General features: G+C 51.2%; 1 protein-coding gene across 1 annotated transcript in view; it reads left to right on the top strand.

Annotated features, from left to right (window-relative positions):
• LOC144367169 (transient receptor potential cation channel subfamily M member 8-like) overlaps positions 1 to 22755 on the top strand; it is a 465203-nt gene extending 442448 nt beyond the window's left edge. The window contains 18 exon segments of the mRNA XM_078022611.1: positions 320 to 506; positions 1201 to 1292; positions 1294 to 1319; positions 1610 to 1826; positions 6331 to 6422; positions 7506 to 7647; positions 8609 to 8725; positions 8727 to 8781; positions 10443 to 10526; positions 10529 to 10619; positions 10950 to 11138; positions 14105 to 14240; positions 17363 to 17473; positions 19994 to 20122; positions 20654 to 21316; positions 21492 to 21782; positions 21872 to 22166; positions 22331 to 22755. Coding sequence (XP_077878737.1) covers positions 320 to 506; positions 1201 to 1292; positions 1294 to 1319; positions 1610 to 1826; positions 6331 to 6422; positions 7506 to 7647; positions 8609 to 8725; positions 8727 to 8781; positions 10443 to 10526; positions 10529 to 10619; positions 10950 to 11138; positions 14105 to 14240; positions 17363 to 17473; positions 19994 to 20122; positions 20654 to 21316; positions 21492 to 21782; positions 21872 to 22166; positions 22331 to 22755 — 3342 coding nt within the window.
• Positions 22756 to 22926: the final 171 nt, after the last annotated feature.

Below are 22926 nucleotides of genomic sequence, written 5' to 3'. Positions count from 1 at the left end.
CTGTGAAGAAATCTTACCAAGAAAGCACAGAAGCCCAGGGGATGGAGAGTCTGTGCTAGCTAAGGGGAGGCAGAGGGTCTCCTGTCCTTCTGCCTGGACTGAGACCAAAGCCCACCAATGAGGGAGGCTCCTGTGTCTGATCCCCTGAGCTCTGACTGACACCCACTATCACACTGGCCCTGCAGGGTGTGGTGCGTCTTAAAAAGCTCTGTGCTGGGTAGTGACTGTGTTGTGATGGCTTCTCTGTGCCTTTTATGAGATTCTCGTGCCCACGCTGTCCTTGGATTGGGGGTCGGCTGGGGGCCAGCTGCTTCCCGAGGTGCCAGCCCTGATTCTGGCTTCTGTCTCTGGTGATGGTGCAGAGCTCTTCACGGAGTGCTACAGCAGTGACGAGGACTTGGCAGAGCAGCTGCTGGTCTACTCCTGCGAAGCTTGGGGTGGAAGCAACTGTTTGGAGCTGGCGGTGGAGGCCATAGACCAGCATTTCATCGCCCAACCTGGGGTGCAGGTAAACACCAGCCACAGAACTAGGTGCCCAGAAATAGGCCTTGACATCAGATGCTATTAGCAGCTTTAAAAATATTGAAAATTAACCGCATCCCCCACAAGCTCCTCCCACTGTTGTGCTCTTTTCTGAGAGCTGTGGGTCCCTTGGCTGTGGTCAGGTTCACCCTCTCTCCTACCCCAGCTCTTTCTAATTTCCACCTAGGAGAAACAGCCCTGCCCCACCTCCAGGGGCCGGTACAGTCTGGGCAAAGTTTTGGGAGCATTTTAGCTTGAATTGTCATTGACCTTGGTCTCGTCCTTCCTGATTTCCTTTTAGTTTTCCTGCAAGACTGACACCTGCCTGTGTCTGGAAAGGGATCCCTGGGGCCTACAGACAGGGTTGGCCATGCCCGAGAATTTGTGATCATTAGAGAAGAGAGTCAGAAGGATACTGGTGTGGACTCACATAGTGAGAATCAGCTGGCCAAAGATCCATTGGTGTATTGAACTCGCACTCACGTGGCTGTTTGAAAGCTCACATACCCAACTTAGAAGAAAACCTAAAATCAAACAGGATTTTAAGTTGTTCTCTCACAGCCCTCACGAGCCCAGGCAGCTTATAAGAATACTAACTTGGATCTGTTTTGGGGAGGCGTGGGGGCTGGGAGAGAGGTCACCTGCATGAATCAAATCTGTGTTGTCTTGTGTCCTTGTAAAATTTTCTTTCCAAGCAATGGTATGGAGAGATCTCCCGGGACACCAAGAATTGGAAGATCATTCTGTGTCTGTTTCTCATTCCCTTGGTGGGTGGGCTGTGGCTTCGTGTCGTTCAGGTACGAGCTGGGGCACCCCCGTGTGTGTGTGTGTGTGTGTGTGTGCACGTGTGCAAGTGTGAAGTGTGTATGCGCGTCCACACCTGCACGCTCTTGGATAAGGGATGGTTCACTGCAGGGAGGCTTTTCCTGGGTCTGGTTTCAGACGGCGGGTAGTGGGGTCAGTTATCTAGGCGGAGTTGTCTGGCGGGCTCAGTCCTGGAGCCCTGTGTGGTCCCTTCCTGAATGTGTGTGTGTGTCGTGAGGGCTGGGCCCGACCGCTGGATCATGACATCTGGCCTCTCCTTCAGGAAGAAGCCCTTGGACAAGCACAAGCGGCTCCTGTGGCACTACGTGGCCTTCTTCACCTCCCCATTGGTTGTCTTCTCCTGGAACGTGATCTTCTACATCGCCTTCCTCCTGCTCTTTGCCTACGTGCTGCTCATGGACTTCCACACGGTGCCGCACACCCCCGAGCTGATCCTGTACGCGCTGGTCTTCGTCATGTTCTGTGATGAAGCGAGGCAGGTAGGAGGGCTCGGGGGCGCGGGCCACATCCTCCTACTGCCCAGCAGAGGGGGAGCCGCTGAGGAGCTGGGGCTCGAAGTCAGGACGTCAGTGTCCCTGCTGGCTGGTTGCCCGTGAACCTAGGGTGCATTCGCAAACTGCTGGCGATCTGGGGAGATCTGCCAGCCCCGTGTTCTGCCCTCTGCCTGCGGCTAATCGATGACGGTGGGTCAGTCAGGGGTAGGTGGTGTTCAAGGGACAGAGACCTTGGTCTGCAGCCCATGCCATTATCAAGAATCATCCGTGTTCCTACCGTGACTGTCGCCCCGAGAGGGTCAGTGTAGCAGGTGGCAGGGTATCTGGGGGGACTTTCCAGCAGCTAAGGGCATCGTGATGCCCTGTGTCAGAACAAAAGCGGGGTTCCCTGTGGGATTCAGGGAGTTGGTGTGAAATGATGATTGGGTTTTTCTTGGTTTCTGGGCATCTGCTGTTTTGGGCTTCCCCTCTCCACTGTTGAATCCAAAACTTGAGCCCTGGCCTCACCTGTTGCAGGTGCTTAGTTAGTAATTCTCAAAGAAATCATTTGATGGTGAAGAGTGGGGCTGTCCCTGAACCTGTAGGAAAAGCCGTCTGAGAAACCCTTCAGATCGGGGCTCACAGCTTGTTAGGAACTGCTGTTGCCGCCACTGCTGTGGTCCCTTCTGAGCCCAAGCCTCAAAATGTGTGGGCTCCGCAGTGCGTGCCGGGCCCTTAGAACGTACGGGGTGCTTGCAGTTTGGGGAGTAGTAGGCCCAGTGATAGAAGATGCTGTCCTGTTTGTCACAGGGCCCTGGCAGCCTTTCCTTGTGTGGGTGTGTGGTTTCCAGGACCCCTGGGGTGGGAAGAGTCTGAGGGTGTCTTCTCAGCAGGGAGCATCTTGATCCATTATGTCTGCCAGGTGGGAGGAGTGGGAGGTCCTGGGCCAGTGCCCTGCTCCTATCTTCCTGTGCCCTGAGGTGGGAGGTTTGGGTGGAGGTGAAGAGGAAGGGCTGAGTGACCATCAGTGCTGGACGGGGCCGATTGCCGGGTGGGCTGTCTCCTGCAGCTCTCCCAGGTCCTGCAGGGGTGCAGAGCGTTTTCCCGATTTCACGACAGCCCCATGGGAGCCCCATGCTCTGCCTCCTGAGGCCACGGCCCTGTCCAGGTCATGCTTTGTGATGGTTTGTAAGGCTGTGGTGACAAAACACCATGGCTTGGTGGCTTCAGTGGCACGAGCTCATTCTGGAGCCTGGAGTCTGAGGTCAGGTGTGGGCAGGGCTGGCTCCTTTCCCCGGCTTCTGTAGTTTTGGGCTATCATTGCTGTCCCTGGGCCTGTTGAAGCAACACTGTGACCCTGTGTCACATCCATGTGGTGTCTTCCCTGGGAGCCTGTCTGTGTTCTGATTTCCCCGTTTCCGGAGGACAGCGGTCACTTTGGGTGGGGACCGTTCTGCTTCACTCGATTCCCTCCTGACTCACTCAGTCACATCACCGTGACCTGTCCAGACGAGGTCCTGCTCCGAGGTGCAGAGGGTGGGACTTCTATTTGGGGTACATGATTCAGCCCATCACACGGTCCATTCGCTCTGCAGCGGCCAGCCTTGTACCTAGTTCTACTCTGACTTACTGTGTGGCAGCAGCAAAGGGAAGTGGGAAGTGAGTCATGAGGACGGGGAGGGAGCAAGGCACCTGGAGGTGCTCCCTGGCATCAAGGTGCTCAGGAAAGCCTTCCAAGCAGAGGGGACCTTGGTGCCTCATCTTGAAATGTTGGTAAACAGTAAGAAATGCTCTCCTGCTTCCTCCACCCTCATCTTCTCACACGTTGCCCCGCCAGTCTCATCCCTGACCCTGCTCCCGTCCCATTAGGACACAGAAGCTGCCAGGCGGGTCCTTAGGCATCTACAGGAACCATGAAGCTGAGAAAAGGGCGTGTTTCTGTTTGCCATGGAAGGAAGAGCCCGGCCTGGCTGGGACCGCAGGGAGACTGGCCTAACTCTGGAAGCCCAGTCCCTTTCCATGTGTTCTGTCTTTCACCAAGTATTCAGTGAGCACCTACTGCGTGCCAGGCCCTGCCCGAGACCCTGAAGATACAGAATGAACCAGACAAATACCTTTGGCCCCTGGAGCTTTCCCCTTAGGGTGACTGGTGGGTCACTTCCAGGAGCTCTTGAGGAGAGCTGAGTGGGGGCCAGCACCGTAGGACAGGTTGGCCCAGGGGAACTGCTGCCATCACAGACATCTCCATACAAGCATCTTGTGCGCATTTTGCCACTAAGTCACCTGTTTGGCCTGTGTGGGGAAACCCAGGCAGCTATCCTGCTTGGAGAAGGCCTGGGGAAGGTTAGGCTGGGAGCAAGGAGGGCTCAGGGCAGGGACATGGAGTGTGAGTGGACAGAGGGCAGGTGGGTAGGAACATCAGAAGGGAAAGTGGGCTAGAGTCTTCCCTGGGGCTGCTGGAGGAAGGGAGGCCTGCAAGGCCGGAGAGCCCCTACCCTCTGCGTCCAGAATGGGGGTGCTTGGTAGGTGGTACTGAGGGTGTCCAGTCAGTGTTCCTGGTCCAACACTGACCTGTGTTAAGTCAGTGGTCCTGCCCGTGGCGGCTGCTTGGCCTTGGATCCAGGGAGTCCTCAGACTGTAGCTGTGAGGGGCTTGTTGTTAAAGAACCTGCCACTTGGGGTCGCTGTTTCCCTTCTTGTCTGCAGCCGGTGCCTTTGGACTCCTAAGGGATTAGTTTTCCTCCAGGAAGTGGCTCTGCTGGCCGGGTGTGGTCTTCATTAAACTGATTCACATTTGTGAGAGGAAAACAACCCCGAAATAGAGGCCACCTGATTTAAATTGTGTCTGGGAATCAAAGAGCCTTACTCTGTAGCGTCTCCAGGTGACCTCGGCCTGGAGGCAGATACTGATGTGCTGACTTGGGGTTTTTAACCAGGACAGTCAATAGCACGGCACAGTTGCTAAATCACCTAGGCTCTGCTAAGCAGGCACCATGAGTGTTTGCTTAAGATGGGGCAAGTCGCCTGCACCTTCACAGAGAGCACCATTCAATCTCGAAGCCCACCGTGTCCCCAGATCCTGAGAGAACTTGCAACATGGTGCTGGTAGTTTACAAATTCAGTCTGCCTCTGCCCTTAAGCTCAGAGAAGAGGCCTCCTCTCATTGATGATGATGATAATGATGATGATGATGATGATGATGATGAAGAAATAAAAAGAGCTTTCTCCCAGCACTGGTTCCTGGAGCCCTGGAACTGGCCTAAGGTGTCTGCATGAAGGCCAGGGTGACTTCTGAAGGTGACCTGGGCAAGGTCGTGTAGGCTGTGTAGGCTGCTGGTATCTGCCTGGGTCCCGAAGGGCAGGGGCAGACCAGTGCCAGGGCAGACCCTCGTCTTACCAGGCACAGGAAAAGCAAATGGCAGTTGGAATCATGACGCCCAGCCAGGTGGACACCCCTGCCACCTCCCCAGCGGTCAGTTCCCAGCACGCGGTCCATCCAGGGCTGCTCCAGCCGTGGCCTCCCACGGGTACTGGTTCCCAGCAGCCTCCTCTGTTGCCCACTCAGCTGCTCTTTCCACACACTCGTGGGGAAGGAGGTGCCTGGGAAGTGGGCTGTGCGTCTTGACTCCTCCAGGTGGGAGCTTGAGGGGCCTGGAGATTGAGAACAGGGAGGCCTTGCTCAGGGCGGCGCCTTAGCCTCCAGGCCTCGGTGTCTGGGTCAGGGTAGAAAGCAGGACCCGAGTACTGGCCATCTCGGATGGAGAGATGAGTGGGCCTCGCCATTCCGGGCCCTCTTTGCCATGGCTTTCTTGGAGTGCACAGTGAATATGGTGGCCCTTATCTGAGCTTACTCCCCGGTGAACTTCTGCCTTTTCTCCCATCCTCTTCACATTTGGTTTTAACATGGTTTACACCTGTCTTTCCATGGAACAGTGGACTCCTTGAGGATCGGTATTGCACCCACTGATCTCTCTGTGTCCCAGGAGGCTGGCCCAGGGTTTGCAATCCTGTGGGCCCTCAGGAAACATACTTGGAGTAGGAGGACAGATGACAAGTTAGAGGACCCCCCTGGGACTCCCCAACTCCAGTCTACAGTGGCTAGAGAGGCGTCTCCTCCTGGATATCCTTTAGTTAAGGCCTTTTACTGTCATGTGCCAGACAAATTTTACGTGGATACAGAAGCAGACAACGAGCCCAGTAGGGATGGCCCCTCTGTAACTGTGAGGTGTGTGACTGTGCTACTCACCGTGCAAGGTGGCCCCGTGCTTCCCAGGTTCCCTGGCAGGTGGTGCTCGCCCTCTGCGGCTTCATCTTGAAGAAGGACCAGGAGACCTTTCTCCTGACAGACCAGCAACACATGAATAGCAGAGCCGCTGGCGCCCAGCCCAGCCTCGGTTTCCCCAGGTGGCAGGGCGTGTTAGGACTCTTTTGGCACAGAGTGGACCTGGGGAGGATGGGAAGCACACGGTGGTCCCAAGCTGCTGACACCTCTCTCTTCCCCTGGGCTGCAGTGGTACATGAACGGGGTGAATTATTTTACCGACCTGTGGAATGTCATGGACACGCTGGGGCTGTTCTACTTCATAGCGGGCATTGTGTTTCTGTGAGTTATCCTCATTGCTTTCCCTAATTTTCGATGTTGTGGGCACCAAAGTGGAGAAAAACTCTTGGACCCTCTGAGCCCATGGGGCTGTTGCTTGGAGTTGACTAGGAAAGGCCCCCGTCAGCTTGGGCAGCCTGGTCAGCCTGGTCAGCCTGGGCAGCTTGGTCAGCTTGGTCAGCTTGGTCAGCCTGGTCAGCCTGGTCAGCATTTCCTCTCTTCCCTCCCGGGGGTCTGTGATCTTTCCTTTTGGCCTTCTAGGCTTTGGGGAGAGGGAACTCCACACCCAGGAGAGTAAAGAGTGAGGAGGATGCCGATACCTTAGGCTACTACTGGCTCATTTGGGGTGTGTAACCTAAGACATGTGTGACCTTAACCTGAAAAGCGGCCACGGAGCTGTCCTTCAGCTACTAGCACAATCCTCAATCCTGGAGCCAGAGTGTGTCAGCAGACAAATCCAACGCTGCCCCTGAGGGCAAAGCACCAGCCGCCCTCCCTGAGGAAGGGTTGGGAAGCCCCAGGCGTGGTCCGTTGCCCACGTCCCTCCAGGCCAAAGGGGAGGCTGCGTCATGGACAGGCACACAGGGCGCCGCTTTGCAGAGGAGCCCACCTGCTCCCTTTTGCCCCTGTGAAGTTGGTGTGCTTGCCCTCCATGGCAAAGGGGTGACCACACCATTTTTTTTTTATCCTTCCTGCTGGGGTTGAGGATCTCAGAATTGACAGGGGTGTCCTCTGGTAGCAGGGCTTAGCTAATCAGTGTCAGGGAGACCCCGGTGAGTTTTTGAGGGAAGTTGGCAGAGCCAAGTCCAGGGGTTGGGGTGGGGTTGGCATCATCTTGGACACCTACCTGTGATCCAGCAAAGATGGCAGGAGGACGTGAGGATGAGGGACAGGGAGCCAAGAGCCTCCAGAGCTCTTGGGGCCTTCTTTGGCGCCCACGTGGCAGAGGGCAGTGGTGATGCTCCTGTCCTGTTCCACATGCCCAGCTCCTGGCTCTCAGCTGCTCCCTGACTCTGGTTACTTTAAAAACTCGACGTTGCGATGCTTTGTCCATGTCCCACACATCTGTTCTCCTTCTCTCCACAGGCTGCACCCCTCTAATAAAAGTTCGCTGTACTCCGGCTGGGTCATTTTCTGCCTGGATTACATTATATTCACCCTAAGGTTGATCCACATTTTCACTGTCAGCAGAAATTTAGGACCCAAGATCATAATGTTGCAGAGGATGGTAAGAGCCAAGAGTCCCTCTCGCCACGGTTCTCTTGCTCCGTTCAGTTCCACTAATGATTGACAGGAGGCTTTCTCCCCTAATGTGATGGTTGCATTTTTCAATCAGTGACGGTTGCTTTCTTCCACGTGTCCTCATGAAGGGCGTCTCCCAGGTTGAACTTTTAGGAGAGATGGCTGGGAGTAGAAAATAAACACCCGTGTTCAGATGCACACTTTACAGTGTGCTTCCAGTGGAGTCTGAACAATTTGCTAAGAGCGTGGGCAGGGAGGGGAGGATTGGAACCTGACCTCAGACCCTGGGACACATGCAGGGAGGACCCCCCAGGCTCACATAGCACCATAGGGGAAATCACACATGGCGGTGGCTCCCTAGTTCGATTCTCCATGTGGCTCAGACCTCCACTGTCTGTCTTGCAGCGAGATGGGCCTGGATGAGCTTATCTGGACGTTCCTTTCCAACACCGAGGCTGAGCTTGTGGTTTTCACTCAAAGCATATCTGAGGCAGGGAGTCACTATGAAGTCATGCTGTGTGTGTAAAAACTTTAAAAAAATCAAATTGTCCATTCTTGTCTAATAAGAACTGCTTTTGTTTCCCAAGGAAAAGAAACCTACAGAAATAATTTAGGGGTTTAAAGAATGCAAGTACGTGAGGTCTAGACACAGAGAGGTCCTCCCCATAGGTCTTTTTATGTTCTTGAGCTGGGCTGTCACTCAGCGGCAGGTGCCGAGCTGGTTTGGAGACTGGTGGACGCACATGCATCCTTCAGGTTTAATTCTGGAAAAGCATTGTCCCCAGACCCAAAGGTGATGCCGGCCATTTTTTAAAAATTAGCAAGTGAGCACAGGTAACCTAGAGTTTCAGGGCCCTGGGACCAGGGCTAACTGAGAACAGCCAGGCTTCAGGCTCCACTGCCCGTGGGCATGCTCCTGACTCTGTTCTGATGTTCTTCCTTGGCAGTTGGTCGATGTCTTCTTCTTCCTGTTCCTCTTTGCCGTGTGGATGGTGGCCTTCGGGGTTGCCAGGCAAGGGATCCTGAGGCAAAACAAGCAGCACTGGAGGTGGATCTTCTGCTCCCGTCATCTACGAGCCCTACCTGGCCATGTTCGTCCAGGTGCCCAGCGACGTGGATGGTAAGCCGACATGGCTCAGGTGGAGATGGGGCTGGGAGGGGGCCAGCAGAAGGCAGCCTCCGGGGCTGACCTTGACCGCAGTTCCATGTGTTCACTGAGCGGGGGCCGGAGCCACGGACTGAAGAAACAATCCTCAAACCTTGTCTTTACTCCTAAGCAGGATTCTCCCTTGTCCCCAGCATTTCACTTTTCAAACCTTTTGAAGAATGATTTCAGAGTAACGTGGCGGCTGGAGAAACCCCGCTCACGAGCTGTGCTTTCCTACAACAGGGTAACGGGGCACCTATTTGTTTCAAATAGAGCATCGTGGAGAAATTTGCTCTGAACCTGGAATCTAAACTTTTACATCAGCCCAGTGCCAGCTGGTTTCGGGAGGCAGCTGTGGTGGCCCCGTGGCTTAATTTGCCCATACCCAGCGCAGGTGAGCAGAGCAGGGCATGTGCTGGTGCTGGCAGGGAACTGTGCGAAGCATCTTTATGGTGCTGACATCAGCCCAGCCGTCGTTTCCTGTCTGCCTGCCATAGATGATGCCGACGGCCTCCTGGAGCCAGCCTTGATTGGTGGCACCTCTCAGTGTCCTGTGGCTCTCTCTTCTTCAGTCTCTCCGGCGCCCTGTGCTGGAGCCTCTTCCAGGACATTAGAAACACGGTCCTTCCTCCTCTTTGTCATTTTTATCCCGTTTGCTCGCCGGTCTTGCTGTTTCCCATGAGCCATTGCGTTTGTCCTCAGGACGTTCCTCCGTGTTGGTGTTTTGTTCCCACTTGGGAGCATACACGGTAGCCAGTGGGGCAGCAATCTTGGCTTTTAGTGTGCTGTGTGCCCTTTTGGGGGCGACTCCATCTTTCTGTCTCAGTCTCCCCACCATGAGCTCAGCTGTGCACCCCAGAGCCTCGATGTCATTCTTGATCCTCTTCTGAGTCCACCCCAACATCCACGTCCTCAGCTGGCTGTGTGGACTTTGTCTCTGAGATGCTTTGACATCCTGCTGCGTCCCCGCCCCCAGCCCACCCTAAGCATCCCATTCTGTCTGCCTGCACCCTCCTCCCAACCTCCCAGCTCCCTCTCTGGCTCCCCCCATCCACGCTGCAGCCAGATGAGGAGAGTCTGATGTGTTGTCCCCTGCTTAAAACAGTCTGATGGCTTCCCGCAGTTTTAGTGTAAAAATTTAAAAAAGAAAAAAAAAGTGTGTCCAGTCCCTCTAGATCTCTCATTCTGGGAGGGATGATGTCTTCAGTGATGCCCACGCCATATGCCTTGGCTCTGTTGGGACGCCCTGGGCACCTGCTCCTCCTGTTCGCCCCCGGGACCGGCTCCTGCCCAGCCTTCTGCTCTCAGCTCAGAGACCCTTCCCTCTGGGTGGACTGCCCCCGTCTGTGGCCTCAGAGCCCTTGTGCGTGTCTCACAGGCTGGACCTCTAAGCTCTGTGCCTGGGTACCCGCTGACCCGTGGAGGCCATGGGACATGTGCCCTTGCTTGATCTTGACCTCAGTGTAGTCCCTAAGGAACAGGGAGGTAGCTCAGGAAGCACGGAGTGGAGGGACAGGTGACTCTGAGGTGTGTCCCTTGCTTGGATATCCATGACTGCGTCCTGGTTCCCCGGTATGCCAGGGCCCTGGGCCCTCTAGAGGGGCCTCACTGGGCCTTTGGTTTCACCCCCTCAGGTACCACATAGGACTTCGCCCACTGCACCTTCACCGGCAACGATTCCAAGCTGCTGTGTTTGGAGCTGGACGAGCACAGCCTGCCCGCTTCCCCGAGTGGGTCACCATCCCCCTGGTGTGCATCTACATGCTGTCCACCAACATCCAGCTCGTCAACCTGCTGGTCGCCATGTTCGGGTATGTGCCCCGTTATGTGTTCACGGGGGTCCACCCCACGCTGGGCAGGCCGGGAGGGCCATGAGCGCAGCAGCCAAGGGCCTCCCTGGAGGGGCTGAGAGCAGGGTCTTCAGGGCTGGGGCCTTAAAGGGACTTAAAGCACCGTTAGGAGCTGAGCCTTAAGTTGACACCAGTGGTGAGCACCTCCAGCCACCTGTGACAAATGGAGGCCGGGGGTTCAGCACCCATGAGCAGTGTCCCTAGGCGCCCGCAGGCCGGCACAACGGTGACTCCGGGGCAGCTCTGCTCCGCTGGGAGGTTGCTTGTGCTCTATGTGACTCCCTGGTGTAGATTTCAGCGTTTACAGGAGCTCAGTTGCTGCTTTAAACGATTCCGTTTAAATGGGAGTTTAGGGAGTGGAGCCCAGAGAGTATCTTCTCTGGGACGCATGACTGACGAGGCTGAGCGGGACCTGCCAGGACCTGACCGTATCTGTATTGGCTTAGGCAGTTCTCCTTCATACACCGATAAAACGCAGTTGTGCGTTCACACTTCATCTTCCCAGAGGGTTTCAGGGTCCCCTGTGGTGGTGCCAGTGGGGGGACTTGTCCTTTAGAGTAGACGGTATTTTAGCCACATCAGTTCAGACGTTCACAAGCAGATACACAAATTTAACAAATCATTTATTACAGCTTGATGTGGATCAGAACCCTTCAGTCAAAACCAGAAACCCAGAAGCTATGAATGACAAACTAAGTAAACACAGTTAGTTTCATAAAACAAATTTTTTTTAAGATAAAATAGAGCTGAAATGCAGTGGTAAAGATTGGGGAAATGTTTTTGATGCATATGGTGAACAAAGGCTTTTAATTCCTAATAAAGGAAGAACTCCTGAATTTATAAAAAGATGATCCCAGAGAAAAACTGCTAGAGACAATGACCGTGCATTCAGAGGAGGAGATTCAAGTAGCTAAACGCATGTGAAAAGGAGCTCGACCCGCTGGGAGGGAAAGTTCAGATTAAGACAGATGCTGGTCTTGCACCATCAGATGGGCGGAAGTTGAAGGGAGCCTGTGGTGTCACAGACAAGGCTGGGAAGTGACATTGCTGCTGGGGCACAAACAGCCATCAAGTCTTTGGAAAATAATCTGATCAGAGCTACTAAAGGGAAAAACACACAGGCTTTAATCAAACCTTCTCACACCTGGGAATCTGACAGACGTGCATATGAAGGTGTTTCCTGGGTCATTTTTAATACCTGTCGGTAGAGGAATGATTGAATAAAGCGTCTTTTATCTGTACTATAGAATATTATACAATCCTTAAAAAGATAAAGTAAGATCTGTGTTTATTGAAGGATGGCATTTTTAATATAAAAAACAAATTGCAGACTAGTTTTAGGGTGTACTCTTATTTTCTAATCACTAACACTAATATCTTAAAACTTCAGTTATACATTTCACTTGTTATAACCACATATTGCCTTTTAATTTAGGAAGAGAACGAGGACAGTCAGTTGCTACACAGAGGCCTGAGGCTGTGAGAAGTACAGACTACACAGGAGGGTCACCTGCTTTGTTTGTCAGAGGCAGGCACATCTACGTGGGACATGTGCCTCTGGGGACATCACATGGAGTGGCCTTCTGGTCTCCCATGGTCCAGTGCATCCCTTGCTCTGCTTAGAATCCTCAAAAGATTTTATTTTAATTCCAGTCTCCTCATCTTCCCCAGGGCTGTGTGACTTGACCCTGGAACACACTGTCAGGTCCCCCTGTCCCCCAGGAAGTCCCCCTGTGCCTCCCTAAGCAGGGACACCTGCTTGGCGCGATGCTTTTGTGCAGGCAGGTCCTGCTTCCGGACTCCCGGCTCTGTCCTCTCCTTTCTCTCCCTTTATGAGCTCAGCCTCCCTGACGACCTTTTTTCTTTGTGGAGGGGGTCCTTAGACCACGAAGCATGTTTCTTCTGCACAGGAGGCTCCGAGGGTGGAGACTGCGCCTTGATCTCAGCCCTGGGACCTCGTGGGTTGGTGAAGGAGGAGGACAGTGTCCTTTGCACGTCCTGTTCACTAATCAGCCAGTGGTCACGAGGCTGCTTCCTGATGTGTCACTGCTGAGGAGCCTCATGGTGAGCAGCAGAGCAGGAGATACGGAGGCTATGTGGCCACTGGTGTCCCAAGTTCTCCCAGAGGGACTGTGCCACCCTTTCCCTCCCACCGTTACTAGGGAGGGACTCAGGAACCCAGAAGCTTCTCCCTCAGCCAGCCAGACAGTGTCACGGTTACCAAATGATGTCTACATGTCCAAGGGGCCCACCGTCCCAGCCGGCAGAGACGTGGCAGGTGACAGATAGCGATGTATCACAAGCAAGGGAAGAAGAGGGGGTCCCAAACCTGAGGAAGAGGGCGGTGGAGGGGGGCTTGGTGCTCTACATTGACAACAGATTCCATTGACCTTACCCTGGAGAGTGCAGCAAAAACTGGAAGTGAATATATCTGCAGAAATTAAACACAAGGCTGTGACCCGTGAGTTGCACCAGCTCAGTTGGCCTCAGAATCTGTGTTGTAAATTGTTCACAAAAGCCGTTTACGAGGGCCTTGCCATGTTTGTAATCCATTATCTACATCATGATCATGGATGGAAGGATTTGGAGTTCAAAGGGACGAGAGCCCAAACTGACAGGGGTGGGTAAGGAGGTCAATCTGCAGCTCACATCTGGGCCAACCCCAGGGTCTGGCTGGACTCGTCTCTTTCTGTGAGCCCCCAGCCGTGCCCTAGCGGTTCTCACCCCTCTGTTGCTTAAGAGTGAGAGCCCGGATGAGCCTGGCTTACCCCAGGGCCTTTTCCTGTGTTACTCCCTGGCTTGAGAGCAGCTGGAGGGGCCATTGTGGTCCCTGGGCTAGGTCCTCAGAGCACTGTTTCTAGTCACTTTTAATGTTGCTCAGGGCTTACTGTATGAGCTGTCCCTGACCATGACCCCCTAGTGGTGCCACATCAAAACTCTCCTTTAAAAACTCCATCGTGCCCAAAGGCCACCTTATTGAAGGCACTGTACACATACCTTTGAGTTACACAGGCAGGCTGCAGGGCTCTCGGGATGGTATTCAGTGGCAAAGGAAATGGTCACAAACATCTGTGATTATTTTATGTTAAAATGCTCTGTCCCAGGCCCTGTGTGGCTTCTCAGAGGTGCAAAGTGAGCTTGGAGTGGCCCTTGAAGCACTGTCCTGAAGGGGAACTCACCCACTGCGGCTCTGGCCAGGACCCATTAACCATGGGGTCTAGACTTATTTCCGAGAATGATTACTTACAAATCTTAGGAAAAATATATGCTTATTATCAACATGCAGAAAAGCAGGAGGAAGAAAATAATCCTCCGTGTAGACTAAAGGCTTGCTGCTACTTCAACAACATGTGACCTTATGACATGATATTATATAATATGATATCACAGATATCGTTATGATACGTTGTGACATAATCTGATCATCATGGAAAAGCTGTTTACAGGGGAGGAAGTCGTGATGTGAGATGGAATATTGGCAGTGAGCTGGTGTCAGCAGTGACCAAGTGGAGGAGCCGTGCTCAGAGGTCCTGGTACCCGGAGCCCAGAGAGGCGTGGGGGCTGGAGAAGCAGGGGCGATGCGTGAGGCTGGAAGGAGGTGGAGAGGTGGGCAGTGGATGCAGAAGGTTCTTTTAAAGACCCAGGCATTTCCTGCAGGTGAAGGAGATTTCCTGGGCCTCCACACAGGTGCGTGGCGCCATCTTGGTTGTGATAGCAATACTATGGACTAAGTTGAATTATCACTTAAAAGCCAGTGAGTTGACATTATTGGTGCCACTCCCTGCTGGGGCTGCTGGCTTTCTGCCAGCCCCTCCCCTCTCATCTTGGGATAATCACACTTATTTCCTCTTATGAGCCACATCCTCTCAGATCTTACCTAACCCACTTCAGATCCACCCACACCCTTGCCTATCCCTCGTATTAAGTCACTTCATTTCAAAAATAGTGAAACTAGGACATCTTCACCATTTTCCCTGACTGTTGCTCAGTTGCCTTTAAGTTTCAGAAAAGATGGTGTCTTCTTTTTTTCCAATCCCCACATGATAATTATACATGTTTGTGGGCACAGTGTGATGTTTCACTATGTGTACATGGTGTGTAGTGATCAATCAGGATAATTAGCATATCCAGTTTCTCAGGCTTTTACCATTTCTTGATGTTGGTAAAACAGATTCCTCTCTTCTGGTTATTTTGAAACATACTGTTATTGGGAATGAGAGGGAACCGGATGTGTCAACTGCCCTCCACACAGCTGGAGGGCACATGGGTGGCCCCCAGGCGTGGGGCAGTACAGGATAGACATGGCGGCTGGGCTGCCCAGGAAGGTTGGGATCAGCCGGGAGCTGGGAGGGGTGTCCACTAAGCCATGTCCAGCTGACATGCTTCTTGTGCTTGGGGTTATCCTGAGGTCCTGCCATGGGATTAGCATCTACTCTTTCTTTGTGAAATTTGCACAGACTTTGCATACTGGTGTAATCAGTCTTTCTATTTTGGTTTTACTACCAAATGGCTTTCATTACTGAAATGTTAATTTTTTTAATCATTTTAACATCTGTTGTACAAGTTCTCATTATTCCTATTCCAAGCTTTCCTGGCTGTTCTTGTGTATTTAATTGTGTGGAGAAGCTCAAAGCCCATCTTCCAAATCTTTTCTTTTTCCTTCCAAAAGGAAAAAAAAATCTTGTGAATTTTACTGTGATGATGCTGACTTTTTATAATTATTTAGGAGAAGTCGGCCTTACTATCTAGAGAAAATAGTTGATCTCTGTGTATTCAACTATATACAGTTCTCAGTAAAGTCACCTGGGTTTCTTGTGGGTCTGGCAGAGTTTTGTTAATTTATTTCCAGCCCTTTATGGTTGTGAACAGAATTTCTATTATGTTTTTTCCAGTGGCTACTTTCTGATGCGTAGGAAGGCTATTAACGTTTTGCTTATTTCTTTTAGAACAAGTCTTCTTCCTGAACTGTCTCTTTTTTCTTTTCTTTTTATCACATTCTGGAAGTTTCTTCTTATTCCCTATTTATTAAGCTCCTTTCTTCTTCTCTTTTTCCTAATCAGAAAAGGATGTTGGGCATGGCCAGAAGACTTTCTAGCAGCATTGGGATCATATTTTCCTTTTGGTCTAGTATTATGATGTATTATACAAATGATAAATCATAGAACTGTTCTGAATATTTATCTTTCCACCCTATGGTCACGGCATATTATTCTTTTAACATACTTCTGGGTTTCGTTGTGCACAAGGCTCTCTGAATTCTGAATGTCTGTTATCTGTTAGGGACATTCCAGGCTCAGTGGATTTCTAAAAATTTGGCCTTCTATGGGGTTTCACTTCCTCTTCCTGCCCTGCTCAGCTGGGGCTGCTCAGCTGGTCTCAGCGGTTGGTTGACTTTGGTCATCTCTGCTCACCTCCAGCCAATAGAAGGGTTACCAGGGGCAGGACGCTCAAGGTCACAGGCACCATGGACATGTGGCATTGAAGGGAAAATGGCAGGCTGGGGTCAGCGGTTGGAGGGGAGACGGGAACCATCCGAGGGTGGTGAGACCCTGGGCGTGGCTGGTCCCTAGGCCACTCTTACACGTGTGTGGCCCTGGGGTGCAGTGTGCACGTGCTGGCACCAGAAAGCCCTTTTCTGAGTACCTTTGTCCTCTACAGGTATGACATAATGGCTAAACAATATATAAAGTACTTTAGCAAAGCAGTGCCCAACTATCAGCCACCCCAGGGGGACCCTGTTCTATGTGGCTCCAGCTGGAACTGACTGGGGGCTGTGGAAGCTGCCTTCGTACAGGGAAGGTGGACCTCAGTGTCTAGGCCAGCTTCTACATGGCCAACTAGGGCCCCTGGGGTTTGAGCAGAGATGCTCTTGGGATTGACATCCAGGCCTCTGCTAGCTCACTCTTGCCCAGTGGGAAGCAGGTTGTTACCATTTATGTGGGGAAAGGGTGCTGGTCCTGGAATCTACACATTCCCCTGAGGTGCCGAGGAAGCTGCTGTTACAACAAGATGTCCTTGAAGGTTTCTCCCAAGGAAGAAATGACCCAGTGACCCGTGAGGCAGAGCTCTTTCAAATGGAGAATGAAACAAACACAAAGCCATGTTTTTCAGGCCCTGGGTCAGGGGTGCAGACCTGCTCTGTCTGGGCAGCTGGGGTCTCTGCTTTGTTCCAAGCACCAAAGAAGCAGTGCCCCGTGAACTTGCACCCATTTGGTCCCTCTACTCCTCGTGGCCATTCTTAACTCAAAGATGGTAAAAAAAAAAACAAGTGAGGGGCTGGACTGGACCCTGGTTACAGTTTCCAACCCCTCCTCTTGCAGATCTAGAAGGTGCCCGATGTTTTAACTGACCCCCAGTGACCAGGTAAGCCACAGCGCCATCTCTTCCTGTGTGGCCCTTCCTGGTACAGCTCTATTCTGAGCCCTAAGAAAGGGAGGGAGGCCCACCTGCCAGAGAGGCCAGGGCCCTACTGAAAGCTGCAGAAACGTGCCTCCCTTCAGCCGGACTCGTGAATTTCTTTCAGATAAAACCTCTGCAGACAACATCTGACCCATCGAAGCAGATGCAGACCTTTTTCATGTGCATTGGTATTTGGGCAGTCAGTATGATCCATTCTGGATAAGATAGGTCAAATTTCAAGATGTTTTTAGGGACAATAACTTGGGCCAGTTGTTTGGCACAAAGTCTGAAACTGTGATTTCTAGAAAGTTCTTAGGCTGGATGTCATTAACTTGGAAGGTGCCATGGATCTGTCTTACTGCAGCAGCAGCAGCAGCAGTACACAGTGTCCTTTGTGGGCATCAGAACCAGAGAAGGTGGGTAACACAGCTTGGTATTAGCTTCCAAGCAGCCTGACCTACATTTGGAAGAAGTGCAAGGCTGACTCTTGGATTCAGTGTGCTGTGCTATGACAGAGCACAGAACTGTCTGACTTCCACCTAAAAAAATCTACCACATAAGGTTGGTGGGAAGATCAGTCAAGTGACCATTTTATAGGCCAGGTATAGGAGCTTTCACATAGTAGGTGTTCAATAAACACAAACTCCTTACCCTTAAAGATCTCACCATGGTTAAGAGGCACTTGCCACAGATAGTAAAATGCTTTGTAGTTGTAAAAAAAGCTAAGTGATCCAATCTGATTAGTTTGAAATAGAGTAGAGAGTTGTCTGGTTTATTGGCCTTCAGCACCAATTTGTATGAATTGGATACAGATGAAGAAAATGGTTTGCTAGAAAGTCATGAGGGGCACATTATCTGAAGGAGGAATAGGGATGGGAGACAAGAGTTGAAGAGGACAGCGGGCATCAGGACCCTAGGTCTAGCTCTCAGATGAAGAAGGCTGAGTCCTACAGAGCTATGCTATCCAATATGGCAATATGGCAGCCAGTAACCACATGTGGTTAATTTTGCATTGGAATTTAATAAAATTAGAGAATCCAGTTATTAGGTTGTAATGTCCACATTTAAAATGATCAGTAGCCACAATGACTGGCTTCCACACTGGACAGCACAGATAAAGAACATCTCCATTGCCTTGGAAAGTTCTGCTGCACAGTGCCAGGAAAGTGGCATACCTTCTGTTTCTGCCTGGAACCCAGCATGGCTGAGGTAGTGAGAACTGAGGAGAGCAACCAGATCCAGGAGACACCACCTCAAGAGTGCCAAAAGGTGACCCTTAACAAGGTGGCATGTCTCAGAGCATACCCAGCAGGGGCAATGGTCCAGCATCTCCTCGAATGACCTCTCAAGAAACAGGTACCCACAAGGGGTTAGAGTTGACTGGACTTGGCACATATGTGACAACCCCAGGGTCTCTTTGGGGAGACTTTAGGCAGCTGATCAGCTAGTATGGAAAATTGCAGCTAAATAGGGGTGTCAATATTTACAATCACTTCCCTCGATTCACTTGTCTGATGGCATATTTGCATTACCTAGGGAGAGTTAGAAATAATAAATAGGGGGAACTTCAAAGCTTATAGAGTCTTTCCCCTGGATACTCTGCATTCCTTGTACAATGGGAACTGTAGGCCCTGGGTATCCCTGCTCTCTGCTTGTGTTGCTGAAATCTGTGACAGCTTAGCACACCTGTCATTATCTGACCCAACCTTGAGATGTAATCCAGCCCTGTAAGGTGGAGAGCGATACGTTTCCTTCACCTACATCAACTTCCTCTTGTGCTAGCAAGTGTACCCTGATTTTCATCTGAGGAAACCTCCCTTTCTACACTGAGTCATTGAGGTCACATCACCCAAGCTCAACTTGGAATCAGTATATTTCATATTCCAGCCCCAGGAGTTATCTGAGAAATGGACATAAGGCCCAAGTTAGGACAATGAGAGCCATGAACATATGTCCAGGACATTGGTAGAACCTCTGGGGACGAGGCCCAGCTAATACATTGGAAAGCTATAAACATATAAGTCAAAGAATGGAGACCATTTATCCACCATGTGTGAAGAGCCTATTCACCATAGAAGGACAAAATCTACAGGTGGGGATACTAGGGACAAGGTGACATCATGGGAGCCCTGGATCTAGCTGGGCTTTTCAGCCATAAGACACCAGTATCATACCCCACAAACTCTCTACTTTCATGGAAGCTCAGGAGACTGGACATCTGGAACTGAGACTGTGTTGATGAATTTGACCTATCTGAAGCACTGCCATTATTAAAAACAGAGGCAGCTGGGGAGAAAGAAAAGGTACAATCCTGGAATCAGAGAGCCTAAGTTCAAATCGCTATCCATCTTCCATGTGATTATGGAAGAATACTGAACCCACTTGACTCATCTGTCAAATGATAATCACAGCTATCTTGCAGGGGCATTGTAGTGTTATAAATCAAGTAGGTATAGTCCTATGACATAGCCTATGCTCAGAAAATACGTGTTGAATGAATAAAATTATGTTCTCTACCAATGAATACATTGACAGCAGAGTCCTTCAGGGAAGCATTTGAAGAACAGATAGCTGGCTGGCGGAATTTATACTCATCAGAATGATTCATTAGGAACAAATTTATACCAATGACAAAGCAGAGATCTCCTAGTTTCTTTGATGTTAATTTTCTAACTCAAACCTAGTCAGAAAACACATCCTATTGAAACCTATTAGGCTCATGGTAGGTATTTTATGTGCTACCTCATTGAATCCTTACCAGTACCCCTGAGGTTTGCTTTTGCTAGGTTTTTAGGATGAGAGAATTCAATTCAGGAAAAATATAATGGGATCAAGGTCACACAGTGAGGGGCAGCCAAGTCAAGTTTGGAACCAAAGCTGATTCTAAAGTTTCTACCATTCCTACATCGCTGCTCTGTTATTGCCTCCATTCACAGAGGACCAATCCTCCAGTTAACTGCAGCCATGGCTTCCAGTCTATTACCAGCTACACTCTAGCAAAAGAGGAGGAGCAGAGAGGAACAAGAAGAGCAGGTCTAGGCTTGGAATGGTTTAATGAGATCCAGGTACGTCTTCCAGCAGCTGTGCACCCTTGCATTCACTACCCCGCTCATGGGAGTTGGGCTCCAGGGTGCCTTGGGACTAAGGGGACAGAAGAAAGCATGAAAAGAGGGAGTACTGAGTATTGAAATGAAGAAAACTACGTGTATTTATGAAAATGTTAACCATGACCCCACCATTATTTATAACTGGAATGCACTAAAAAATAAAAACAGGTTCAGAATTTGTCGTATTTTTTTTAAAATCATTGAAATTAAATAGTAGTACATTTAACAAAAAAATATAATTTATTATAAGAACCACAAATATGTATTCTATCTACAATAAATTATATAAATAAATTATTTAAAACATATTTAAATAAAAAAACAAACTACACAAAGTATAGAAAATGTAATTAATTAAGAAAAATTAAAAATTAGCCTCTGAACCGGAAGTCTCCTGTCTATCAAACACCACCCTCAGCATTGTTGCCTCTGATTCTGCAGCTGCCAGCCTGAGACCACCTGGACGTCTTTTTTTCTGGGCTACCACAGAAGTCACTAACATTCCCAGAGGTCTCTTCTCTGGGCAAGGCCTCAATTACCTCTGAGGTGAATTCCTTTGCTACCTCCGAGGTAACTGCTGCTGAAACAGAAGTCTCCTGTCAATCAACCGCTCCAGGCACCTCAACCGCCATTGCTGTCTCTGATTCCCCTGCCACCAGCCTAACATCACCTGGAGGACTTCTTTCTGGACTACCACAGAAGTCACTGCCGTTCCCGAAGGTCTGTTCCCTGGGCAAGACCTCAGACACCTCAGAGGTGAATATCTTTGCTACCTCCCAGGTAGCTGCTGCTGAACCAGAAATCTCCTGTCAATCAACAGCTGCCTGCACCGCAACCGACATTGCTGTCTCTGATTCCGCCTCCGCAAGCCTAAGATCACCTGGAGGACTTCTTTCTGGACTACCACAGAAGTCACTGACGTTCTCCAAGGTCTCTTCCCTGGGCAAGGCCTCAGGTAACTCGGAGGTGAATTCCCTTGCTACCTCCGAGGTAGCTGCTCCTGAAACGGAAGTCTCCTGTCAATCAACCGCTGCCAGCGCCAAAACCGCCATTGCTGTCTCTGATTCCGCTGCTGCCAGCCTAAGATCACCTGGAGGACTTCTTTCTGGGCTGCTGCAGAAGTCACTGCCATGCTGGAGGTCTCCTCTCTGGGTAATGCCTCAATTACCTCTGAGTTGAATTCCTTGCTACCTCCCAGGTAGCTGCTGCTGAACCGGAAGTCTCCTGTCAATCAACCACTGCCAGCACCTCAAAGGCCATTGCTGACTCTGATTCCCCTGCCGCCAGCCTAAGATCACCTGGATGACTTCTTTCTGGACTACCACAGAAGTCACTGACATTCTCGAAGGTCTCTTCCCTGTGCAAGGCCTCAGGTACCTCGGAGGTGAATTCATTTGCTACCTCCGAGGTAGCTACTGCTGAACCAGAAGTCTCCTGTCAATCAACTGCTGACAGCACCGCAACTGCCATTGCTGTCTCTGATTCCGCTGCCGCCATCCTAAGATCACCTGGAGGACTTCTTTCTGGACGACCAGAGAAGTCACTGACGTTCCCAAAGGTCTCTTCCCTGGGCAAGGCCTCAGGTACCTCGGAGGTGAATTCCTTTGCTACCTCCGAGGTAGCTGCTGCAGAACCGAATGTCTCCTGTAAATCAACAACTGCCAGCACCCCAACCGCCATTGCTGTCTCTCATTCTGCTGCCACCAGCCTAAGATCACCTGGAGGACTTCTTTATGGGCTGCTGCAGAAGTCACTGAGGTGCTGGAGGTTTCCTCTCTGGGCAAGGCCTCATGTACCTCAGAGGTGAATTCCTTTGCTACCTCCAAGGTAGCTGCTGCTGAACCGGAAGTCTCCTGTCAAGCAACCCCTGCCGGCTCGGAAACCGCCATTGCTGTCTCTGATTCCCCTGCCGCCAGCCTAAGATCACCTGGAGGACTTCTTTCTGGACTACCACAGAAGTCACTGACATTCCGGAAGGTCTCTTCCTTGGGCAAGGCCTCAGGTACCTCGGAGGTTAATTCCTTTGCTACCTCCCAGGTAGCTGCTACTGAACCTGAAGTCTCCTGTCAATCAACCGCTGTCGGCACCACAACCCCCATTGCTGTCTCTGATTTTGCTGCCGCCAGCCTGAGATCACCTAGATAACTTCTTTCTGGGGTTCCGCAGAAGTCACTGCCTTGCCGGAGGTCTCCTCTCTGGGCAAGACCTCAGTTACCTCTGAGGTGAATTCCTTTGCTACCTCCCAGGTAGCTGCTGCTGAACCGGAAGTCTCCTGTCAAGCAACCCCTGCCAGCTCGGAAACCGCCATTGCTGTCTCTGATTCGGCTGCCGCCAGCCTAAGATCACCTGGAGGACTTCTTTCTCGACCACCACAGAAGTCACTGAAGTTTTCGAAGGTCTCTTCCCTGGGCAAGGCCTCAGGTACCTCGGAGGTTAATTCCTTTGCTACCTCCGAGTTAGCTGCTGCTGAACCGGAAGTCTCCTGTCAACCGCTGCCGGCACCGAAACCGCCATTGCTGTCTCTGATTCGGCTGCTTCCAGCCGAAGATCACCTGGAGGACTTATTTCTGGACTACCTCAGAAGTCACTGACGTTCCCGAAGGTCTCTTCCCTGGGCAAGGCCTCAGGTACCTCGGAGGTGAATTCCTTTGCTACCTCTGAGGTAGCTGCTGCTTAACCGGAAGTCTCCTGTCAATCAACCCCTGCCGGCACAGCAAATGGCATTGCTGTCTCTGATTCCACCTCGGCCAGCCTAAGATCAC

Source organism: Ictidomys tridecemlineatus, chromosome 1 (assembly GCF_052094955.1).
Source record: "Ictidomys tridecemlineatus isolate mIctTri1 chromosome 1, mIctTri1.hap1, whole genome shotgun sequence".
In the NCBI taxonomy this organism is placed as follows: Eukaryota; Metazoa; Chordata; class Mammalia; order Rodentia; family Sciuridae; genus Ictidomys; species Ictidomys tridecemlineatus.
This window is presented reverse-complemented; position numbering and strand designations above follow the sequence as displayed.